Source organism: Eubalaena glacialis, chromosome 9 (genome assembly GCF_028564815.1).
Source record: "Eubalaena glacialis isolate mEubGla1 chromosome 9, mEubGla1.1.hap2.+ XY, whole genome shotgun sequence".
Lineage (NCBI taxonomy): Eukaryota > Metazoa > Chordata > Mammalia > Artiodactyla > Balaenidae > Eubalaena > Eubalaena glacialis.
The window spans coordinates 18,695,526-18,715,384 of record NC_083724.1 but is presented as its reverse complement, the minus strand read 5'-3'; the positions used below and the strand labels follow the sequence as shown (position 1 = coordinate 18,715,384).

Genomic DNA, 19,859 nt, shown 5'->3' with positions numbered 1-19,859 from the left:
GTAGGTCTGCAAAATAGCCCTGCACTAGACCCGTCTGGGTTAGCGACCCTTCCTTGATATTTCCACAGCCCCCGGTCTTTCCCATCAGAGCATGACGTGAAGCATCACAGAGCTAGTCTCCTCTGCCCCCCCACCATGACTGTGAGCTCCATGAGGGCAGAGACCTTGTTCGGCTTGGTTAGTTCTGAATCCCAAGTGACTAGCTTAGTATAAGGCACATTGTGGATACCCAACATATATGTCCTTTTCCTGAGTGCTCAGCACAGCCACCAGTTGTTAAGAAGAGGAAACGCTGTTTCCGGATGTTTCCAGAACTGAGCTGAGCCCATGCCGCTCCACTTTGGCCCAGCACATGCCCTACTCAGGGCACCAACTCACTGGATCCCCAGTGTGTGAGGACCTCGCCTTTACTTGCACCAAATGGCCTCACTGTCTCTCAACTCAACCCAGCCTGTTCTCCACACCCCAGTCAGGGTCGTCACCAAAAACACAGGTTTAAATATAGCCTGGGCCTGCTCAACAGCTTTTCTTGGCTCCCCACTGCCTGCAGGACCAAGTCCAGCTCCTATGCCCGGCATTCAAGGCCTAGCTCCCCAGCACGGTCTCAGGTCCCATCTCTCCACCCTCCATGAGTTTACACAAGCAGTCTGTGCCCTGTCCCTCTAGAAGCCTGGCTGGCGTCGCATTCCTGGATGAAATCCTGATGCAGTTTGAGGAAAGAACAGCCTGCCTGAGAGTCCCCAGCAGGTTTTAGGAGCCTCACTGTCTGTCGGCTGAAAAACAGCATTATTTTTCCTCTACGAGTCTCTCTTGGCTTGGGACTCACGGCTGTATTTGCTTCTGGCTTGAGGACAGCTCTTTCCCTCTCTGGGGCCCCAACTGAACACTTTGGAGAGGTTAGTGTGACCTGACGCTAGATGGAATTGAGTCTTGAGTAGCTAGGCTGCCCCCCCTCACCCCACCCCCTGACCAATAGGACAGGGCACCACAGCCAGAGAAAGTTCACATTCCATCTGGGTTATGGGACATCAGAGGCGCCCGGCCCCTGCTGAGCTCTGGGACCCTTGGCCACACCCAACTGGCTGTTCACCCCAGTGTCATATAATAGGTTCAGACCTTTGTTCTTAGGCTGTGGTAGGAGGGGTAGAGCGGGTGGACAACGCACAGGAACATGGAAGAAGAGAGATCATGGGACCAAGCAAGACAGAGACTAAGAAGTGATAAGAAAAGGAGAAAGAGGAAGAATGTACAGATACAGAGAGAGCAAGTATAAGAGAAGGAGACACAGACACAAAAGACTGAGACAGACAGACAGACGAGAAGTCAGAGTGCTAAGAGAGAGGCAGCATCCCTGCCCAGAGCAGAGAGAGAGCAAGGATGGGACGGGAAGAAAGAGAGGGAAAGAAGAGTCAGAAACTATAAGAAATGGACAAAAAGGGGCAGCGGGGGGGGGGGGGGTGGGTGGGTGGGGAGAGGAGAGATGTTAGAAAAACAGGAGGGGACTCAGGGAGAGAGGAAGGGAGAGAGGAAGCGGGGGCGGGGGGGGGGGAAGAAAAGAGGAAGGAAGGGAGGGAGGGAGGGAGGATGGAAGGAGGGAAGAAGTCTGTGGGAGGGAGAGAGGGTTGAAGAGAAAAAAAGGACTGAGAAAGTTTCACAGTGGGGAGAAAAAGCCAGTAAAGAGCGAGGCAGGAATTGTCAGGCCCGTCCTGGCTTCTTTCCCTTCTGTGTCCTGGATCAACCTTGGGCCTCAGCCTCAGCTCTCAGAGGCTACAGCCCAGGCCCCGGTCAGCATGGAAGGCTTCCTTTGTGCATATCTCCTTCCTCCCAGGAGCTGAAAGTCCCCCGAGAAGCTGGCCCGGTCACGCTGGGACTTGGCTCAAGAGGCCCACTGCATAGACGGGGTCACTGAAGCTGGAAGAGGGAAGAAGCATGGAGTCTTAAGCTGAATGAAACTCTTCTGCCCGGATTCCAGCCCTTCCCTCTCTGATCGCCAGGGGTTGGAGTCCAAATCCTTGCCTCCATTATCTCCTGAGATACACAGCCTCCGAATTCATCTGAATTCATGAAACATTCTTTGGGATGGCCCCATTCGATCCCTCTTCTACAAAGGGAGAAACACAGGCCTCCAAAATGGAAACTCCTTGTCCAAGGCTTCATAGCTGCTTAGGGCCAGACGCAGGATGACCCTCCAGTCTCTCGCCTCCCTTCATCTGGGCAAGCATTCATAAACGCCAGACCTGAAGGGCTCCTGATGACTTTCATGCTTTTTCCAGTAAATTCTGTGCTGATTCTTGGCACAAAGAGAGGAAATGAAGAGGGTAGGGTAGGAATGTAAATAAAAGGAAACTTTGGGATTCCATCTAATATGTAATTATAGTATCCATGGCGGTGGCCCTGGCTGCTTCTTCGATGTGCTGCCCTGGCTCTGCCCGGGCAGGGGGTGGGGGCGTCCTGGAGGTGATGGGGGGCCCAGCAATGCTCCATCCAAGGTGTCAAGCCCCCTGGGCTTTTGGAATAGTATTTTGGGGCAGGGAGCCTGGACTTGTTTGCAGAAACACATGGCAGACTGGGGACGTTGGGAAACAACTCAGCAGATGAGAGCTGGAGATACTGGGCATCTCAAGAATGGCATTGGGAGTACATCCCTAGGAAGAGCAGGGGTCCTTGTACAGACTCAGGGCTCAACTGTTTACGTGGCATCACCAGGATTGCAGAGGCAGGGAGAAGTCTGGAGTTCAGTGGGAGTCATGTAGCTTTTGGTGCCAGGACTCAAAATCTGTTTTCCATAGTGTTTCCAGCTCATCTGAGTATGGATCTCTGCACAAAAGATCCCTTTAAACAGCTTCCACCCCTGAACCTTGCCACTTCTACATGTCCAATTCTTCTCATAAACTAGTGTGGTAATTTCAAGTTCAAGCTCTGGAAATAAGTTGGCTGAATTCAAATTGTATCTTCTCCATTTACTAGCCTTGAGGCTCTGGTCAACTTATCGAACCTCTCTGTGCCTTAATAGCCTAATCTGTTGGACAAGAATAACAGTCACTGCCTTAGACAGTTGTTTTCAGGATTAAATTAGGTAAGATTTAAGATAGGTAGATAGATGGATAGATAGGTAGATAGATAGATATAGAGACACAGAAACCTAGAGATAGGTATAGAGATATGGTACCAGACCACAGCTGGACACACAGTGGCTGTTTCCTGAATACTTGGTGAGAAAGTGAGTTAGAGATAGTGAGTGAGTGAAGGCGAGAAGTCAGTATCTCCAGATTTCTGCATTGACTTCGAAATTTGTTCAAATCATTCAACAACTATTTACTGGATTCTTTACTGGCATCAGACACTGTTCTAGGCACCAGGAATACAGGATGATGAAGGCCGACATAGACCCTGCTCTATGCAGCTGACAGTTTAGTGTGAAAAGACAGACAACAAACCAATAAATTAGATACTGAATCACTACAGCTTTAGTAAGTGCCACGGCTTTATGCGTCTGTGTGTATAGCAGGTGTTATCTGTTGTAGATAATGTGGTCAAAGAAGGCCTTTCTAAGGAAATGACATTTAATCCTAGACCTGAAGGAGAATAAGGTACTGATCATGGGAAGAGCCAGGGGAAGGCTATCCTGGGGAAAGGACAGTAGAAGCAAAGACCTTAAGGAAGGTACATTCTAGTACATTCTAGCAAGTGTGCCTAGGGAGTGATGAGTAAAGGAATCAGTGCCAGATGAAGGATTAACTTGCTCTCCCCAGTGGAATGCTGAGAACACAGTGGCCAACAGTGGCAACCCCAGGCACGATGCTTAGGTAAAGTATATAATCACAAAGAGTAATAACAGTGGTTATCCTTCCCCCTCTCATCATTTATTAAGTACTGACAATGAGCTAGACACTCTCTTGTGCTCTTTACATGTTTCAGTTCATTGAATCCCCACGATCCTATGAAATAGGTCCTGTTATGATTCCATTTTAAAGTTGACAAAATTAAAACTCAGAGAGGTTAAGAAATTTGCCCAAGGCCACACAGCGCAGGTATTGGACCCAAGGTAAAAACTCACCTCTGTCTGATTTCAAAGGCCTAACTTAAAAATATGTATATTGTGGTGGGGTGTGGGAAGGGATGTGGACTCAAGATATCTATTGCCCGTCCCTTGGCTGCTTTTCTTGACAGAGTGATCATAACTTTTCATGTGTACACAATCTTAGGACAAATTCAAAGCACTTTCTCATATACTATCCAGTTTAATCTTTGCAAAAACTTGGGGAGGTATAATTAATTAGCTCCATTTCATGGATGAATGAATTAGCTCCATTGTACAGATAAGAAAGATGAGGTGTGAAGTACCTTTCCTGAGGATCTGGGTCTTCTTGTCCCCAATGTTCTTTCCATTGCAAACGTTTGCTTGCAGTTAGAAGGCCCTCTTCCACTCTTCCACTATTCCTACCAGGTACTTCTGACAACTCCACATGTGTGAGTGGACGAGGACAGGGGCAGCATGTGGGGGAAGGGAAGGGTGGGTCAGCTTGGGTACGACTCTCAGCTCTATCTCTTTTTGTCATGTGACTTTGGGCAAAATGTTTACTTCTTTAAGTCCCAGTTTTTCCCTCTGTGAAATGAAACATGATGACGATGATGACACCAGATCCATAGGGTTATGGCGAGGATGAAATGAGATAGCACATGTAACATCCTTAAGCACTGTTCCTGACACATAGTGAGTGCTCAATAAACTATTATCGTCACTACACTCCTGGTATCCAGGAAGTACTGGGGGCACTGAGAATCAGGACACTGGTCTGGAGTCTCCATCTCTACCTCAGTGTGCAAGTCAGAGAGCTCACTGAGTTTAACTTTTCCATTTCACAGATGAGAACATCAAGGCCAGAGGAGCAGGAGGAACTGGGCCCAGGTCTCGCTGGGAACAAGCGTGGGAACTGCTGTCTGACTCCTGACCTCAGGCTCTTCCCTCCTCCAGGGCCTTGGTTTTCCTTGTACTCCTCTCCTCCAACTCCAGCCACCCCTGATAAGAAGGAACATTTCCCCTGAGCCTCTGGTCGCACCATGGATGTTGGCACGTGGTTGCAGGACGCAGGCTCCCTTGGCATTCCTTTCACAGAGCTGAGGCCAAGGAGGTGAGGGCGGGCCTGGAGCAAGCCTCTGAATGTGTGGGAATGAGCTCCCACCCCAGGAATTAGGCCTGGCTGCTGCTGTGTGTTTGCGCAGGACACTTTGGCAGTCGTCCACGATCAGAGAAAGGCAAGGCAGCCAAGACAAGACAGAGGCTAATTACCTCGGACAATAGGAAATTGGGGAGTGGCGACAAAAAGGGTGTCTAGGCCTCAGGCCAGGCAAGGGCAGGGATGGTGAGTGCCCAGCCTGGGCTGACCCTTCCACCTTGAGTGGAGGTTCCTGCTCAGGGTTCCCCCCGGACTCCAACAACCCAAAGGTGCAGGAGCTGGTCACACCGTCAGAACGTCTGGGGACCCTCTCCCTCTGCTGCTCTTTGTTTGTTTTCATTCAGAAGTAAAACAAATGAAACAAAGAAGGAAATTCAATTTAAACAGGCCCAAGTGCTGATTTTTCTGTTTTGTTACACCAGGGTGAGCTTAGGACGAGAGAATCAGCCTTGACTTTCACTCCTCCAACTGGTCTCAACTCGGCGGTGCTGTGTAAAATTACATGGATAGAGGGGCTGCAAAAGCAATTTGCCTTCCTAGGTGGGGTGGAGAGAGGGAGTGGGGATCAAGGGGGGCCCGATTCAGAGAGAGAGAAGGAGGAACCAAAACTCAAATAAGAAACAGGACAGAGAAACAGAAATTAAGAGATTAACAGATAGAAAGGCAAAGAAGGAATGATTGGAGAATGGCAGACAAAGACAGTGAGCTATGTAGAGAATACTCACACAAGAGAGGGAATAAAAGGAAAGGGGAGACGAGACGGACAGAGATGCAGAGAGGTATGGTAGGGTAAAACAAAGGTGAAGTTGGAATAGCAAGAGCCCAGGAGGAGAGGAGAGAGAATGAGAAAAAATTCCCACGGCAGAAGTACGCATTCCCAGAACTCCCAAGCTGGTGTGGATCTAATCCATCTTCATTTTGAAGATCCTGAACTTGTGAAACAAGGAGAGGATGTGAACATTCTGCCCAAGGTCCCAGAGGCAGAAGTGGAAGTAGTGGGATGTGAACCCAGACTTCCTGCCTGAGAGACTCCGCCTCCATGCCTGTGTCACCTGAATCCTTCCATCACACCTTCTGGCAGCATGGATGGAAGGTTTGGTGCCCAGTTGTGCTTAATTAAAACTCAGGGGTCTGGACCATGCTCTCTTTTCATCCTATTTCTCCCCCAATGATCCTGGGTACTCATTCTTTTCAGGGCTAGTGGGACCCCAACCTGCCTCATAGAGAATAGCTCTTCTGGGATTGTCCTTGGAAAAAAGAGACAGTGAAAACCATCAACTGAGTCAAGGAGAATGAAACAGGAAGAAGCAAAAGTAACTAACATTTCCTGCAGACCTCCCGTATGCCATGCATTCTGATAAACCCTGTTCATGGAGTTTCTTACTTAATGCTCTTCCCTATAATTCTACGAGAATGGAAAATTACCAGCCCCCCCTTTCCCAGCGGGAGAAGCTGTTGCACAGAGCAGTGAAAAAATGACTTGCCCCAGGGCAGGTCGTGAGTACTCAGCAGAATCAGGATTTGCACCCAGCTCCACTTGTCTCCAAAGCCTGCGCTCTTTCCACTGCCACACATGGCCTTTTTGGCCCAAGAAGAAGAAAACTAATTTTGGTAAGAAACAAGCAAGCAGAAAATGAAACCCCCCAAGAACTGACACTAGAACTATTTTAAAACTTGAGACCAAATCGGTCAGACTTCAGGGAAGGAGAGCCGCCAGTGGGATAAGAGACGGGTCCAAACAACACCCTGGCTCCTTGTCAGAGTGCCCAGGTTCCAGGGCCATTAATAAAATCGATTTCAAAAATAAAATAGAGAAGTGTTCAGAGTTAGGGATGACAGGCTCGTGACAAGCACATTTCCAGGACAGGAGAAGAAAGGATGTTCCTGCTTCAAGAGGTGGGAAGGAGATGGGGGCCGGTGTGTGTGTGTGTGTGTGTGTGTGTGTGTGTGTGTGTGTGTGTAAAAGAAGAGGCGAGGGAAAGAGCTCATCACTTCTATCTAAAGGATGGCAGCTGATTTGTCAGCTCTAAGTGTTAATTGCTTTTGGGGTTCCATAAAACATTTCACTGCTTTCTACATAATGGGCCTGTAGGATTCCAGCCTGGCTAACGCCAAGTCCCCACAATGTCACCCAGAGACAGGGTTACTACTTGTGTCTCAGCAGATAGGAATCACCTGCCAGGGCTCGGTCCCTCTCTGCTAGATGCTGTCTCTCCCAGCAGTTGGAGAATGGAGGCGGAGAGAGTTGAAATTAATTATTACTACAGCAAGGGCAACAAGAGCAACGGTGATAACAGCTAACACTTCTCACTCTCCTACTGGGGGCTTGTGACAAAGTGAAGAACTTCTGTGCATTATGAGCTCATCAAACCTCTTGGGGCCCCGGTGAGCCAGACACCGTATTACCTACATCTTCACAAAGGAGGAAACAGAGGCTGGAAGGTTGAGAAGCTCACTTAATGCCAAGCTGATAAAGTACAGGGTGGAGATCTGAACCCAGCTCTGTCTGCCTCCAGTCTATGCCCTCAATGAGGGACAGAAGATCCAGAAGCCAGCCATAGGCAATCTTTCAAAAATGCTGTTTTCTTCATTTGATCATAGTCTTTAGGGTTGGAGAGGATCATACAGCTCATAATCTAGTCACATATTTGTGTTTCATAGATGCAGTGACCCTAAAGCCCAAGGGGTTGGTGTCAGAGCTTACTGATTGAGAGGCTATAGACTCTTGCTCCCAAGATCTAAATACCAAATCATTATTGAAGGCCTGAGGTAAATGCTATCGCCTCTGTGAAGTTTGCCCACATGTCCCACTGGAAGACGCCTGATAGCATATTGTATTTCTGGGATTCCATTCCTAGAGCTCTCACTGTCCCCAATTGATTTTGCCCTTCTGTATAAAATAAAACTTGGGCCCTAACATCTATGAGATAGTCAGTGGCAAAGCCAGAGTCAGAAGCCCTGATTTCCATCTTACGGTGATATTCCTGAGTTTGGTACGTGAACGCATTGGGTGTTACCAATGAGCCTGAATATGTCACATGTTCAAAAGAGCCCCATGGTCTTCAGAAAAGTCATGGTCTTCCAGAGGAAGTGGGGATAGGATGTGTTTTGGAGGTGAGGGAGATGTACAGATTGTGAAGGGGCTAATATTTATTGAGCACATACTTAGATACTATGCTAGGTTGCTCCTGGTTTAATTCTCATGCAACTCTGCAACCTGGGTTTTATTATTTCTCTTTTACTGAGGCTCATAGAGGTAAAGCGACTGATCTAAGGCTACACAACTAAATATGTCATAGCCGGATTTGAATCCACAGCCTGTGGTCTTCCCTACTACCATTAAGTTATAAGTTACCTGAGGATAGAAACTTTGTCTTAGGCACATTTATACTTGCATTCTAGCACAGTACCAAGACATAGGAAATCTTCAGACAATGTCTGCTGAATAAGTAAATGAGTTACAAATGAGTAAATAAAAATGTGAATGAATGAAAGAATTGATGAATAAATAAGTGAATGAATGATGGAGTATAAGAGTGAACAAATAGATGGATGGATCGATGGAGAGATGGATAAATGGTTGGCTAGATGGATGGATAAGTGAATGAATCAATGAATAAAAGAAAAAAATGAATGAGCTGAATAATTATTTGGTCAACAATGCCTACCTTATACCCTGAGAAAACCATAATTCAAAAAGAGTCATGTACCACAATGTTCATTGCAGCTCTATTTACAATAGCCAGGACATGGAAGCAACCTAAGTGTCCATCAACAGATGAATGGATAAAGAAGATGTAGCACATATATACAATGGCATATTAGCCATAAAAAGAAACAAAATTGAGTTATTTGTAGTGAGGTGGATGGACCTAGAGTCTGTCATACAGAGTGAAGTAAGTCAGAAAGAGAAAAACAAATACCGTATGCTAACACATATATATGGAATCGAAAAAAAAAAAATGGTTCTGAAGAACCCAGGGGCAGGGCAGGAATAAAGACGCAGATGTAGAGAATGCACTTGAGGACACGGGGAGGGGGAAGGGTAAGCTGGGACGAAGTGAGAGAGTGGCATGGACATATATACACTACCAAATGTAAAATAGATAGCTAGTGGGAAGTAGCCGCATAGCACAGGGAGATCAGCTCGGTGCTTTGTGACCACCTAGAGGGGTGGGATAGGGAGGGTGGGAGGGAGACACAAGAGGGAGGAGATATGGGGATATATGTACATGTATAGCTGATTCACTTTGTTATACAGCAGAAACCAACACACCATTGTAAAGCAATTATACTCCAATAAAGATGTTAAAAAGAAAAAAAAAAAAAAACAATGCCCACCTTGTCAACAACTGCAGCTTTCTAGATTAGTAAGGGAGGCGGCCTATGGTTTCATAATTAGAGAATGAAGAGAGCTGGTTGCTAGAACTGTATGTTATAGCTTATGATGGTTGCATCCGAATGTGGCAACACTCACTGAGTTGGGAAACAGAGAAAAAATGAGCCCCTTTTCCCTCTGAGAGGAACAGATGAGTCTCAGAATGACTTCCTTTGCATCTCCAGAAATTTGGATGCAATGACTCTAATCTACTCTATGAAAGAGTGATGATGACACTATTACTAAGGGACTGGATGAATCTACTAATAAAAAAATTATATGTATATATACTACATATACGTATACACTTCTGATATGCTAATCTAACATTTTTCAGAGGAAATATCATGGAATTGAGAAAAGAACACCAGGCAGGGACTCCTGTCACCGCCTTCCTTGCTAACTTGCCACTTTCCCTCTTTGGGCTGCAGATTCTTCATCAGTAGGCGGGATGGGTTTTAGTTACTGGCCTCCATGGACCCTTTAGCACTAACCTTGTATGACTCTGTGACTCACTGTGGCCATACTTCTCCAATGGACACTTCTAAGCCTTAGCATATTAAGGTGCACACACAGAGTGGCCTATAAACCATTCGGCTGGCCTGGACAGATTACTCATGCCTTGCCTCCCAGACTTAAAATTGTCCTGTCTGCTTCACGCTCCCCACACACAAAGTATGTCTTACTTGTAGAGACCGTCGGGCTCCAGACACTTGAAGATGACGGAGTAGATACTGACTTCAGGGACCTCTCCATGGCTTCGACCAGCTGCTACACAAGACGTACCCAGGCCAGAGAGTAAGTCATCGGCAAAACTCAGGAATTCTCCTGGAGGGAGACAAAGAAAGATGAGCTCCCCAGCTCAGGCCTTGGTGAGCAGACATTCCTGCTATTGTCCAAACCCATCAAATGTCTGGTTACCATTATTAAGAGGATTAATGGACGGAACAAGCACAGGGTACGAAAATGACACAGATCAGTGTCTACTCCTGATGACTCGTTTTTAAATTTAGGCCTGAATTTTCTCAACTGTGAAGTGGAGATACTAATACCTACCTTTATAAGATTGTAGCAAAGCTCAAATGAGGTAAATTACTGTGTAATAAAAATGCATGAAAATGCAACAGGAGGACAGGGCTTTCTGTCTAGAATAACTATTCTGGCCTTGTCACTGCCACTAACTTCCTCTTAACTCCTTAAGCAAGCCTCCTTGGAATTGCTGTTTCCTTCCTTGTACGATGAAGGAGTTGGACTAAGAATGTAAAATAGGTCTCATGTCATACGGTCACTCTTACGCACTGGTACTGGATTCATGGAGTGTCATGTTGAGATGACAGAGACTGGTCCGGCTAAGGGCGAAAGAGTTCCATGACTGATTAGTGATGAAGGTCATGAGATAGGAAGGGACAACAGAAGAGAAAGTGCCCCGAACCCCATGATGTCTAAAAGTCAGTCTAGCCATTGGATTTTAGGAGGCTGCTGAAGTTTACTAGAAATAGGGCTAATAAAGAAGACGAGATGAAGACTAGAAAGAATAACTGAACATCTGGGATCTTGGGATCTAGTCTTAGCTTCATGAAGCATTTGCTGTATAGCTTTGGAGAACTAAATTCCCATCTCTGTACTCTAGTTTTCTCCTCTGTAGAGTGAAGGTGCTAGAGTCACTGTTAGGATTTCTGACAAAATAAAATAACATAGACGTGCACAAAGATTAAGTTATGAGGGTAAACACTGCGGTACTATTTAAACTAGCAAGCATTTTAAAACAACTAAGTGTTCAATGATATCAAAACAGTAATATCAATTATAGTTCAATGATGCAATGGAATATTTTATAGCCATTAAAATAATATTGTGGAAAAATATGAAGTTATTTGAAAGGATATTCATGGCATAGTAAGTTTAAAAAGATAGGTTACACTATTACAGAATAATTTTTGGTGGACATTTTACACATATATCTATCTAGAAAAAGAAGGAATAAAATATAGCAAATGAATAATAGTGGCTTTGTCCGGAAAGTTAGATAATGGGTACTTTTTCTCTCTTATTTTTGCTTATCTCTCTTTTTTAAAATTATCTACAAGGAACATGTATTGCTTTTGTAACAAGAAAAAAAAATCAATACAAATTACTTAAAAATAAAGTAAATGAGCCAGACTAAATGGCCTCTAAGTTCCTTTCCAGTTCTAAAACAGGATGATTTTAGAGGCACGTGAGGTATTGTATACCACACGATATGAAGTGATATGAGGCCTCCCAACTGTTGATTCCTTGTTCTCCTTCATGCCTGATATGGAGGGCCTTGCAGTCTCTCCTCGCTTAGATTCTTGGTAATAAACAAAAGGAGGACATCTGTTAACTATCTTCTCTCTACTTGGGATTAAGGACAATCCAACGTGATGGTACCATCATGAAACAATAATGTTGGCTGAGTGTCTGAGAAGACACGGTGCTTCTCTACCAGGGAACTGAGTGGACAGAATTCACAGATCACTTCCTTTTGGTCTTGTAAAGAAGGGTTTCATCCTTCACTCACAAGTGAACCATGTGACACGTGTCTGACTGAACTGTCTAGATGGCTCTGGGATTCAGACGGACAACAGTTCTAAAACGTATTTGTCCCTATGGTCCAAAAAAGCAGATCTGATGAGTAGTGTTTTTTGTTTTCTCCTTTTTACAAAGACAGTTCATAGACTCGATATGTAGATGCCAGAACAAGTGTCTGAATCAGGCTAATGTCAGTGACATACAAGTTCAGCTGCTATTGCCAGGCAGACTTGCGACTGAATTTGAGTTCTCCCATTTACTACAAGTCCCTTAACTTCTCAAGTCTCAGTTTTCCTTTCTGTAGCAAGGGGTCAATGACTCTTTTATGGGTCTGGAATCTAGAAAGAAAGGCTGAGTCCAGGAAGAAAGTCTGTCTAGAACCAGAGGTTTTGCTATTAAAAAATGAAGAGGTAAATTTAACGTTTCTTTTATCTCAAATTTTGGCATCCCTATTTCTTCTATAGGCCTCTTATGTCAAGCTTCTTCCATAGTAAAATCATAAACCAACAATACCTTCCAATAGGTATCAAAGCAGAATAATGTATGGGGTGAAAAATAAAGGAGAAAAAACATGGGACTATTCACTGGATGGAGTGAGGGCTTTGTTTCTCTTGGTTTTTCACGATTCCACGTCTGGCTGCTTGCATTTGTTTTCTTTGAGCTTGGATACATGTCTGTCTGCTTTTCAATTTGTTTCCAGATAGCCATTGAAAGAGTTGGCCCTTCGTGAGGGAATTCAGTATGCCTGTGGCCTGTATTAATTAACTGTCTTCAAGCCAAAAGATGGTTGACATTCATTTTCAAATGGACATAGTTTTCCAGATATTTCCATGCATTTCAGAATAATTTAGACCATGGATAAAAGCCCCATAAATATGTCTGGTCAGTAAGACTGGCACACAGTTCTAAGGTTTATAGGTTTAGTTCAAGTGAAGAAAGTGGATAATGTGGAGTATATAAATAGTCATATCAAGCACATTATAAGGATATTTAGTGTCCAGTTCTGTTTGGGACTATATATACATAATAACCTTCAAATGAAAAGAGTTAATATGAAGGAAACTGATATTTTAGTACCAACTTTTGTTTTTCCCATTTAATCCTCACAACATTCAATCTTAATGAGTTAAATGTTAGTATCTCTGTTATAAAGCTGAAGTTAAGCTCACAAATTTAGGAAGAGACAGAGCTGAGATTTGAACCCATATCATCCTAATTCCAAACCCATACCTTTTCTTTTATGTTATGCTGCCTCCTAGAGAATGTTTTAAAAAAAACGATAGTGTTAGAAAGGGAACTTTCTCAATTCTTTTCAATTTGAGATTGAATTCATGCCACTCTCTTAGCTCTATGGGCTTGGGAAATGAAACAATAAAAGACATTCTACAGCTTGTAATCTGACAACAGGAAGGATTGTTAAATACAGACCCATAAAGTGAATTGTAAGATTGCTTGTTTTGGCACTCTATTCCAGAAGGTTTAAATGCAACCTAGAAGGGGACAGGTGAATGCAGCGACCCTCACTGTCCTTCCTTTCCTAGTGGAGGGGGAACTAAGAAAGGCCTGGGGGCTTCTCCATGTACAAAGGTGAACCAGTGCAATTCAACACATGTATTGTGGTTCCACAGTATACCATGTTCCACGTCTGGCAGCACTATAATTGAATGAACAATAATAAAGTGCAGTGGTTAAGAGGTTGGGCTCTGCATTTACACTGCCTAGAATTAAATCCTGGTACATCCCCACTTACAGCTTGCTTTGGACAGGTTGCTTGACTCTCTACAGCTATTTTATCATATGTTAAATGGGTATAATAATGCTATCTAATATATATTGTTTACAAATAATAACTATTTGTAATTATTAGCACAATGTCTGGTATACAGTAAGAGCTCAAAAAATATATCAGCTATCATTATTGTTTTTGTTATAAGGACCCTTAGAGATTATTTTTATCCAAATTGCTCCTTTTCCAGGTGATGAAAGTAAAGCCCAGATAAAGAAAGTGGCATGTCTGTGGCCATACACAAAGTGGGAGGTAGACTTGGAACAAAACTTGGTCTCTTAACTCCTATGGCCTGTTGAGATAATTCATATCAGCCAGCGTAGTGAGATAAAATCACTGAGAACTGAAGAGCTTCCAAAGCTGCCCCAGGAGCCTGTGCTCCTCAATTGGTGACCAACTTTATTCAACATGAATGTGAGCTTTATTTACTGGGCATTTACTATGTGCTGGGCACTGTATGTACATGGTACACAGCTCTACCCTGTCATCTTCTTAAACTTGAAATCTCTGAGAAAGACAGAATGCCCAGGAGAGACAGAAGATGTTCAATAGGCTTCACACATGTAATAAATTCTAACAGTGGCTTGAGAATTAGAATATTTAGAACTCTGGGGATAAGAAGAAATGGCAGATATGGTGGGTGCTGAAGTCTGTCTCCTCTATACCTATACTAACCTTCAACCAGATCAACTCCAGTTTGATCTAATTTATATACTAATGGTCCATGTTTTATTTAGGTTGAAAATAAAAACTGTTTTAAAAATCTCGGCTTAAAAGTTTTATTGCTTAAAATATTTGAATCCTAAAACTCTGCCACATTCCCTGATAGAAATATAGAGGCTCAGAAATGTTACACCCCCATTCAAGGCTTCGAAGCTACCCCCAGGCAGAGGCCAGAACCCAAATCCAGCTCTTCTGCCTCTGAGCGCCATGCGCCTTCCACTAGGACACCCTGCCCAGGCCACTTCTGTCCCCTCCTCTCTAGGAAGTCGTTATGGCCACATGGCAGAACCCTCCTGGATCCAGGCTGCTACTGCCGCTTCGTCCATGCCTGTCCAAGACTCTAACATTCTTTTTCTGTTTTTCTTTCCTTGAAAACAGATAGGGAGTTGGGAGTCGCTGTACAGGAATGCGCCTGTTCCCCATTATGGCTCTTCTGGGGCTGTAACCCGAGTGGGCTTGGGCCAGACCCTCACACACATTTCTTTATCCACTCAGACTCGAGCCTTGCTCTCATTACCATCCACAGAAAAGGTCAATCACAATTCTGCTGAAGCTACAGAACCAACCCAACAAAGCACAGAGAGATTTTTCTACAGGCCCCACCCCCTGCCTCAATTCTCTCTCTCCCTCCCCTTTCATCACTCCCTCCACTTTCATCACTGCCCCATCCTCTTCCTCCTTGTTTTCCCTCTCCTCCTCCTCTCTCTCCCTCTTCCTCTCTCTCTCTCTCCTTTCTCTCTCTCGCTTCTGATTGAGTTGAGGTCACAGTCAAAGCTGGCCACAAGAGCAAATTGAAAACAGGTTGGGAGAAAAGCAGCAAAGAAATTCCAAAATGGAAGGGGCCAGAGCAGTGAGTTATTTAGCCCAGGTGGGGAGAAAGGTCCCTGCTTGGGACTCCACACTCTTTTCAAGAAATGCCAAGGGGATTTAGAGCTACTCTGGGCCTGGCCTCTCTCTAACCTACAGATGCTCTTTGCTGCAGTGCCCAGGGAGAGGCAGGGCTCTGCACTTCCCCACCTTTCCTTTACTTGGACAAATGTAGAAATTCATTCTGAGACCTTGTCAGTGACAAAATGCATCTCTGAGGGCCTTACACCATTCAGCTGCAGTGGGTTCACTTCTTCCAAAACAATGTTATTTTACATCGGAAGAACCAGTGTGTGATGATTCTCACATTCATTGAGAGAGGCAGTATGAGATACGAAAAAGAGTGTGTTTGGGGGGCAGATGACACCCGGTTTTGAAGCCAGGCTCCAACACTTAGGAACTATATTACATAGGGATGGATGATTAAACTCTGAGAGACCACTTCTTCATCTGGAAAGCAGATGATCAGAGAACCGGGCAAGGAGTAAGTAATATATGCAGTATACCTGCTACATGAATGGTTTACCAATGTTAGCACTCCCTCGCCCCTGCTGCCTCATCCTCATCATGTCTCATCAGTTTGCCTGATGGCAAAATTTTTAGTGGTCAAATTCAGCTGCTTTTAGAAACATTACATAATACCTAACTCCCTAAAACCTTCCCTATTTTTTGCAAAATGAAGTAATTTTAAAAAGAAGGAAGGAAGAAAGGTAGGCAGTCAAGGAAAGAGGGGAAGAAAATGTTTATTTAGCTCTTATTATATGGCATCAGCAGTGCTAGACATTTTTACTTAATTATCTTGATTAAACATTCAAAGCAATCCTGTCTTGATTAATATTCAATACAACCTAATGAATTAGGTTAATTGTACGTTTACAAATGAGGGATTAGGTTCAAAGAAGGTTAAATGCCTTGCCTAACAAGATCCACCAAGGAAGAACGGTAGAGAAAAGGCAAGAACCAGGACATCTGTCATCCAAAGCCTGTGGTTTTCCTACTACACATTTGCCTACAGACTGTAAGACGCTTTTGGTGAGAGTTGTATTTTGGTTACCTCTGTGTCGCCAGTACCCAGCATAGGGCTGGCCATGCAGGTATTTGTGGAATTCTGTGAAACCAAACTTCAGAGGTTGAAGCCTGGATCCACACTCATCTCCCCAACACTAGCACTTGTCATTAGAACTTTCTTTTGGGAAATCAGGCCGCCTCCTGCATGATTTCTTTCAGGAGTGCATAGGACTCCCATGGTACAGGAGAAAAGGGACTGCCAAAGACGTAAGGGATCCAAAAAAGGCCATGGCGGTCTAGCAGATATCTACTGAGAGCCCCTATATGCCTGTGTTGTGCTAAGGGACTTCCGGCACATCCTCATACAAGCCCTCAGGTGGACATCTGTAGGTTTGACCTGCTCTAAAATCTGTCTCCTTCCACTTATAGCATGCCGGTTTTCCACCGGGGAGCCAGCTCTCCCCCAATTTCAGTCTATATGATTTAGGTGGAGCTATGGCCTCCTTCAGAGATGGGCATGTGATCAATGGCATGATATCCCATATCAGAGACCAGCAAGAGACCCAGGCCTGATCAATCAGACTAACATCTGGGACAGAGACCAAGTCCTGATGACATCACTTGAAGCCTTGGATCAGCTGTGTCTGAAGCTAGATATACCCTTGGATATTTCAAATACATGACTCAGTATTTTCCCTTTTCTGCCAAAGCTAGTTTCTATTTGTTTTCCGTTACTTGCAACCAGGAGTCCTACCAGATACAAATCCTATGAGGTAGATTTTATGATTGTCATTTTATAAATGAAAAACAAACAGAAAGAAAGGACACAGGTCTTAAGCAAGTTGCCCAAGGTCACACTCCATCTAAATAACAAGGCTGGACCTCAAATCCAGAGCTGTCAGATGCCAACACCGGAGCCTTTCCCATCATAAAACACTGCCTAGGGCAGAGGATAAAAGGATTCTATTATTCAACAAATCACCGAGTTATCTCCAGTGTCCTGCTTCCTCTGGCCCTGTCTTCTGACCTCACTGCCTGTGCTCCCTCCCTCTCTCCCTCCCTCCAGCCAGGCTGGTACCCCTCCTCCTCTAATATGCAGACCATGCTCCTAACACAGGGCCTTTGCACCTGTGGTCTCCATGCCTGGACAGTTCCTCCCCATGGCTTTGCATGGTTCACTCCCTCTCCTTAACCAGATCACTGCTTAAATGTCACTTCCTCAGAAAGGCCTTCTCCAGCTACTCAGTCTAATCCAATCCCTCTCTATCCCCTATTTCACTTCATAAAACATATCATTCTCTCTTATACTGATGAATTACTGGACTGCCTGCATCCCCCCCGTAAGCCCCCTGATGAAGAGACTTTCTTCACTTAGCAAGCTGCCTATACACAGTGTGTTCTCCATAAATACTTGTCTAGGGAATGAGTGTATTTACTCTGTACTGTAAAAAGAGCTGAGGGCTGTGAACGCAACATGAAGAAGAATGTCTTAGTTTGCATTCCCTGGAGAGCAGAGCCTAAGAGAAGGGCTTGGGTGCAGATGGTTTATTTAGAAGGTGACTCCAAGAAGCAGGCATGGGGAAATGGGAAGAATGAGGTAGGGAAGAGGAACAGTCAACACAGAGGTGCATCACTAAATTTGCCGCTGTGAGTCATGGGGGCTCGATCCTACTGCGACCTTCTGAGGAGTGAACGGGATGTCTCCCAGAACTGTTTGGCTGAAAGTTGGGGGGCTGGAGCACATATCCGCCGATGATTCCTGATGGCCATCGGTGGAGAGCCTCCCCGTGAGAGTGAATCTCCGCACACGTTTTTTAATGCGGCTTGCCCCCAGGCCTAGGGAGCTCAGTCTCATACAAGGCCATGGCACAGAAAGTACAAGTGTGCATTTGAGGTCACTGGCAGCACAAGGTGAGCCTGGGTGTGCACCACAGTTGCAGCTGAAATAACCCTGGGCCAAGAGGCTATGTCACTGGAGATTAAATCCCCCAGTGGCATCTGCTACAAAGACGCAATCTCTGCCTTTGAGGAATTGATAGAAAGATCCACGGATGAGCCTTCCTCACTGAGGACTAGGATAGACCTGATAGCTCCACTGCTGAAACAGTCCACAGTTACCGAACACCCACTCCATGCCAGGGAGAGGACTGGGCACTGCAGGCACAGTCCTGAGCCGCACAGGCAAAGCCCCCTCCCTGGGGTGCTCACAGCTAAACAAGGCAGAACTGCAATGGCCGCTTTCGTGAGCAACCCTCCAAAGAGTCTTGCAACTTATTATTCATACAGAATTTAATAATATTAACCTCAGCATTAATATGCAGTTGGCTAATAGAGCCTGCCCTTTTCTACAGTTGGATTCATTAGGGCCGTAAAAGCCTTCGTCATCCCCACCATCTTGAGGACAAATGATGCTAATACATTTGGCTAGACTGGGTGTTGCTAACGTGTGTGAGGAGAGCCGGTCTGGGGACCGGACTGCGGAAGAGGAGGGGCATGGAAGGAGAGCCAGGCCCCCCATCCCCCTCGCCATCACTCTTTGAGGACCACAGTGTGTGTTCACTGCCATCACAGCACTCATCCACGGAGGGCTTTCTTTTCTTTCTTTCCTTTTTTAAATCATATCCCTAAACATTACATTGTTGCGAAGCGGAAAGAACCAACTGTACACGATGTGCTTCTCATCAGACTCTTGGTTCCTCTAACACATCCTACTTTCTCCAGGCCCCAGTCTTCATTCAGCGTCTCCCTCTCTGGGCAAAAAGGCAGAAAACTTGTGTGCTGACGGTGGGCGCTAATAGCCCCTCTGACCGCAGGTGTGATGAAACAGCATATAATCTGGCAGAGCTGGGTTATTATTCACATTTTGTCAAGAGGAGAAGAGAGGCTCAGAGAGTTGGGGCACACTGCCCAGCCACACAGCTAGTACACAGCGAGTCTGGGACTTGAACCCGGGCTGATCCAGTGCCAGAGCCTGTGGTTTTTCCACCACAACACGCACTTCCTAATTGTTCTATCTCTGTGGGACTCAGTCTCGTCATCTCTAAAAGGAGGATGTCAGCATCTACTCTGCAAGGGGCTCATGAGGAGTGAATTCAATTAAGTCCATTAAAAATATATATATATGTGCCTTATAATCGGCAAAGAGTGATGCACCTGTAAAAGGCTGTTGTTAGGGGAAATCCACAGAGTGTAGGTAAGATGATTAAAATGTCAGGTGGGTGCTTCTGGAGTTAGAAGGAGGGAGAAGAGACCGTCCTTTGGGGGGTAGTGAGGTACGTCGGTGTTCAGCCCCAAGGACGCACCAGGGAAAACAAAGTGTGAGGACGAAGGACCTTTACGAGCCCAAAAACATAACCTCCGGTGACGCAGA

General features: G+C 45.1%; 1 protein-coding gene across 5 annotated transcripts in view; it reads right to left on the bottom strand.

The window, feature by feature from the left end:
* The window catches only part of ASTN2 (astrotactin 2), a 909,948-nt gene that overhangs the window by 43,750 nt on the left and 846,339 nt on the right, over window positions 1–19,859 (bottom strand). For all 5 annotated transcript variants that reach the window (XM_061200030.1, XM_061200026.1, XM_061200028.1 and 2 more), the window contains exon 20: window positions 10,242–10,383. In XM_061200030.1, coding sequence (XP_061056013.1) covers window positions 10,242–10,383 — 142 coding nt within the window. The remainder of the gene's footprint in view (window positions 1–10,241; window positions 10,384–19,859) is intronic.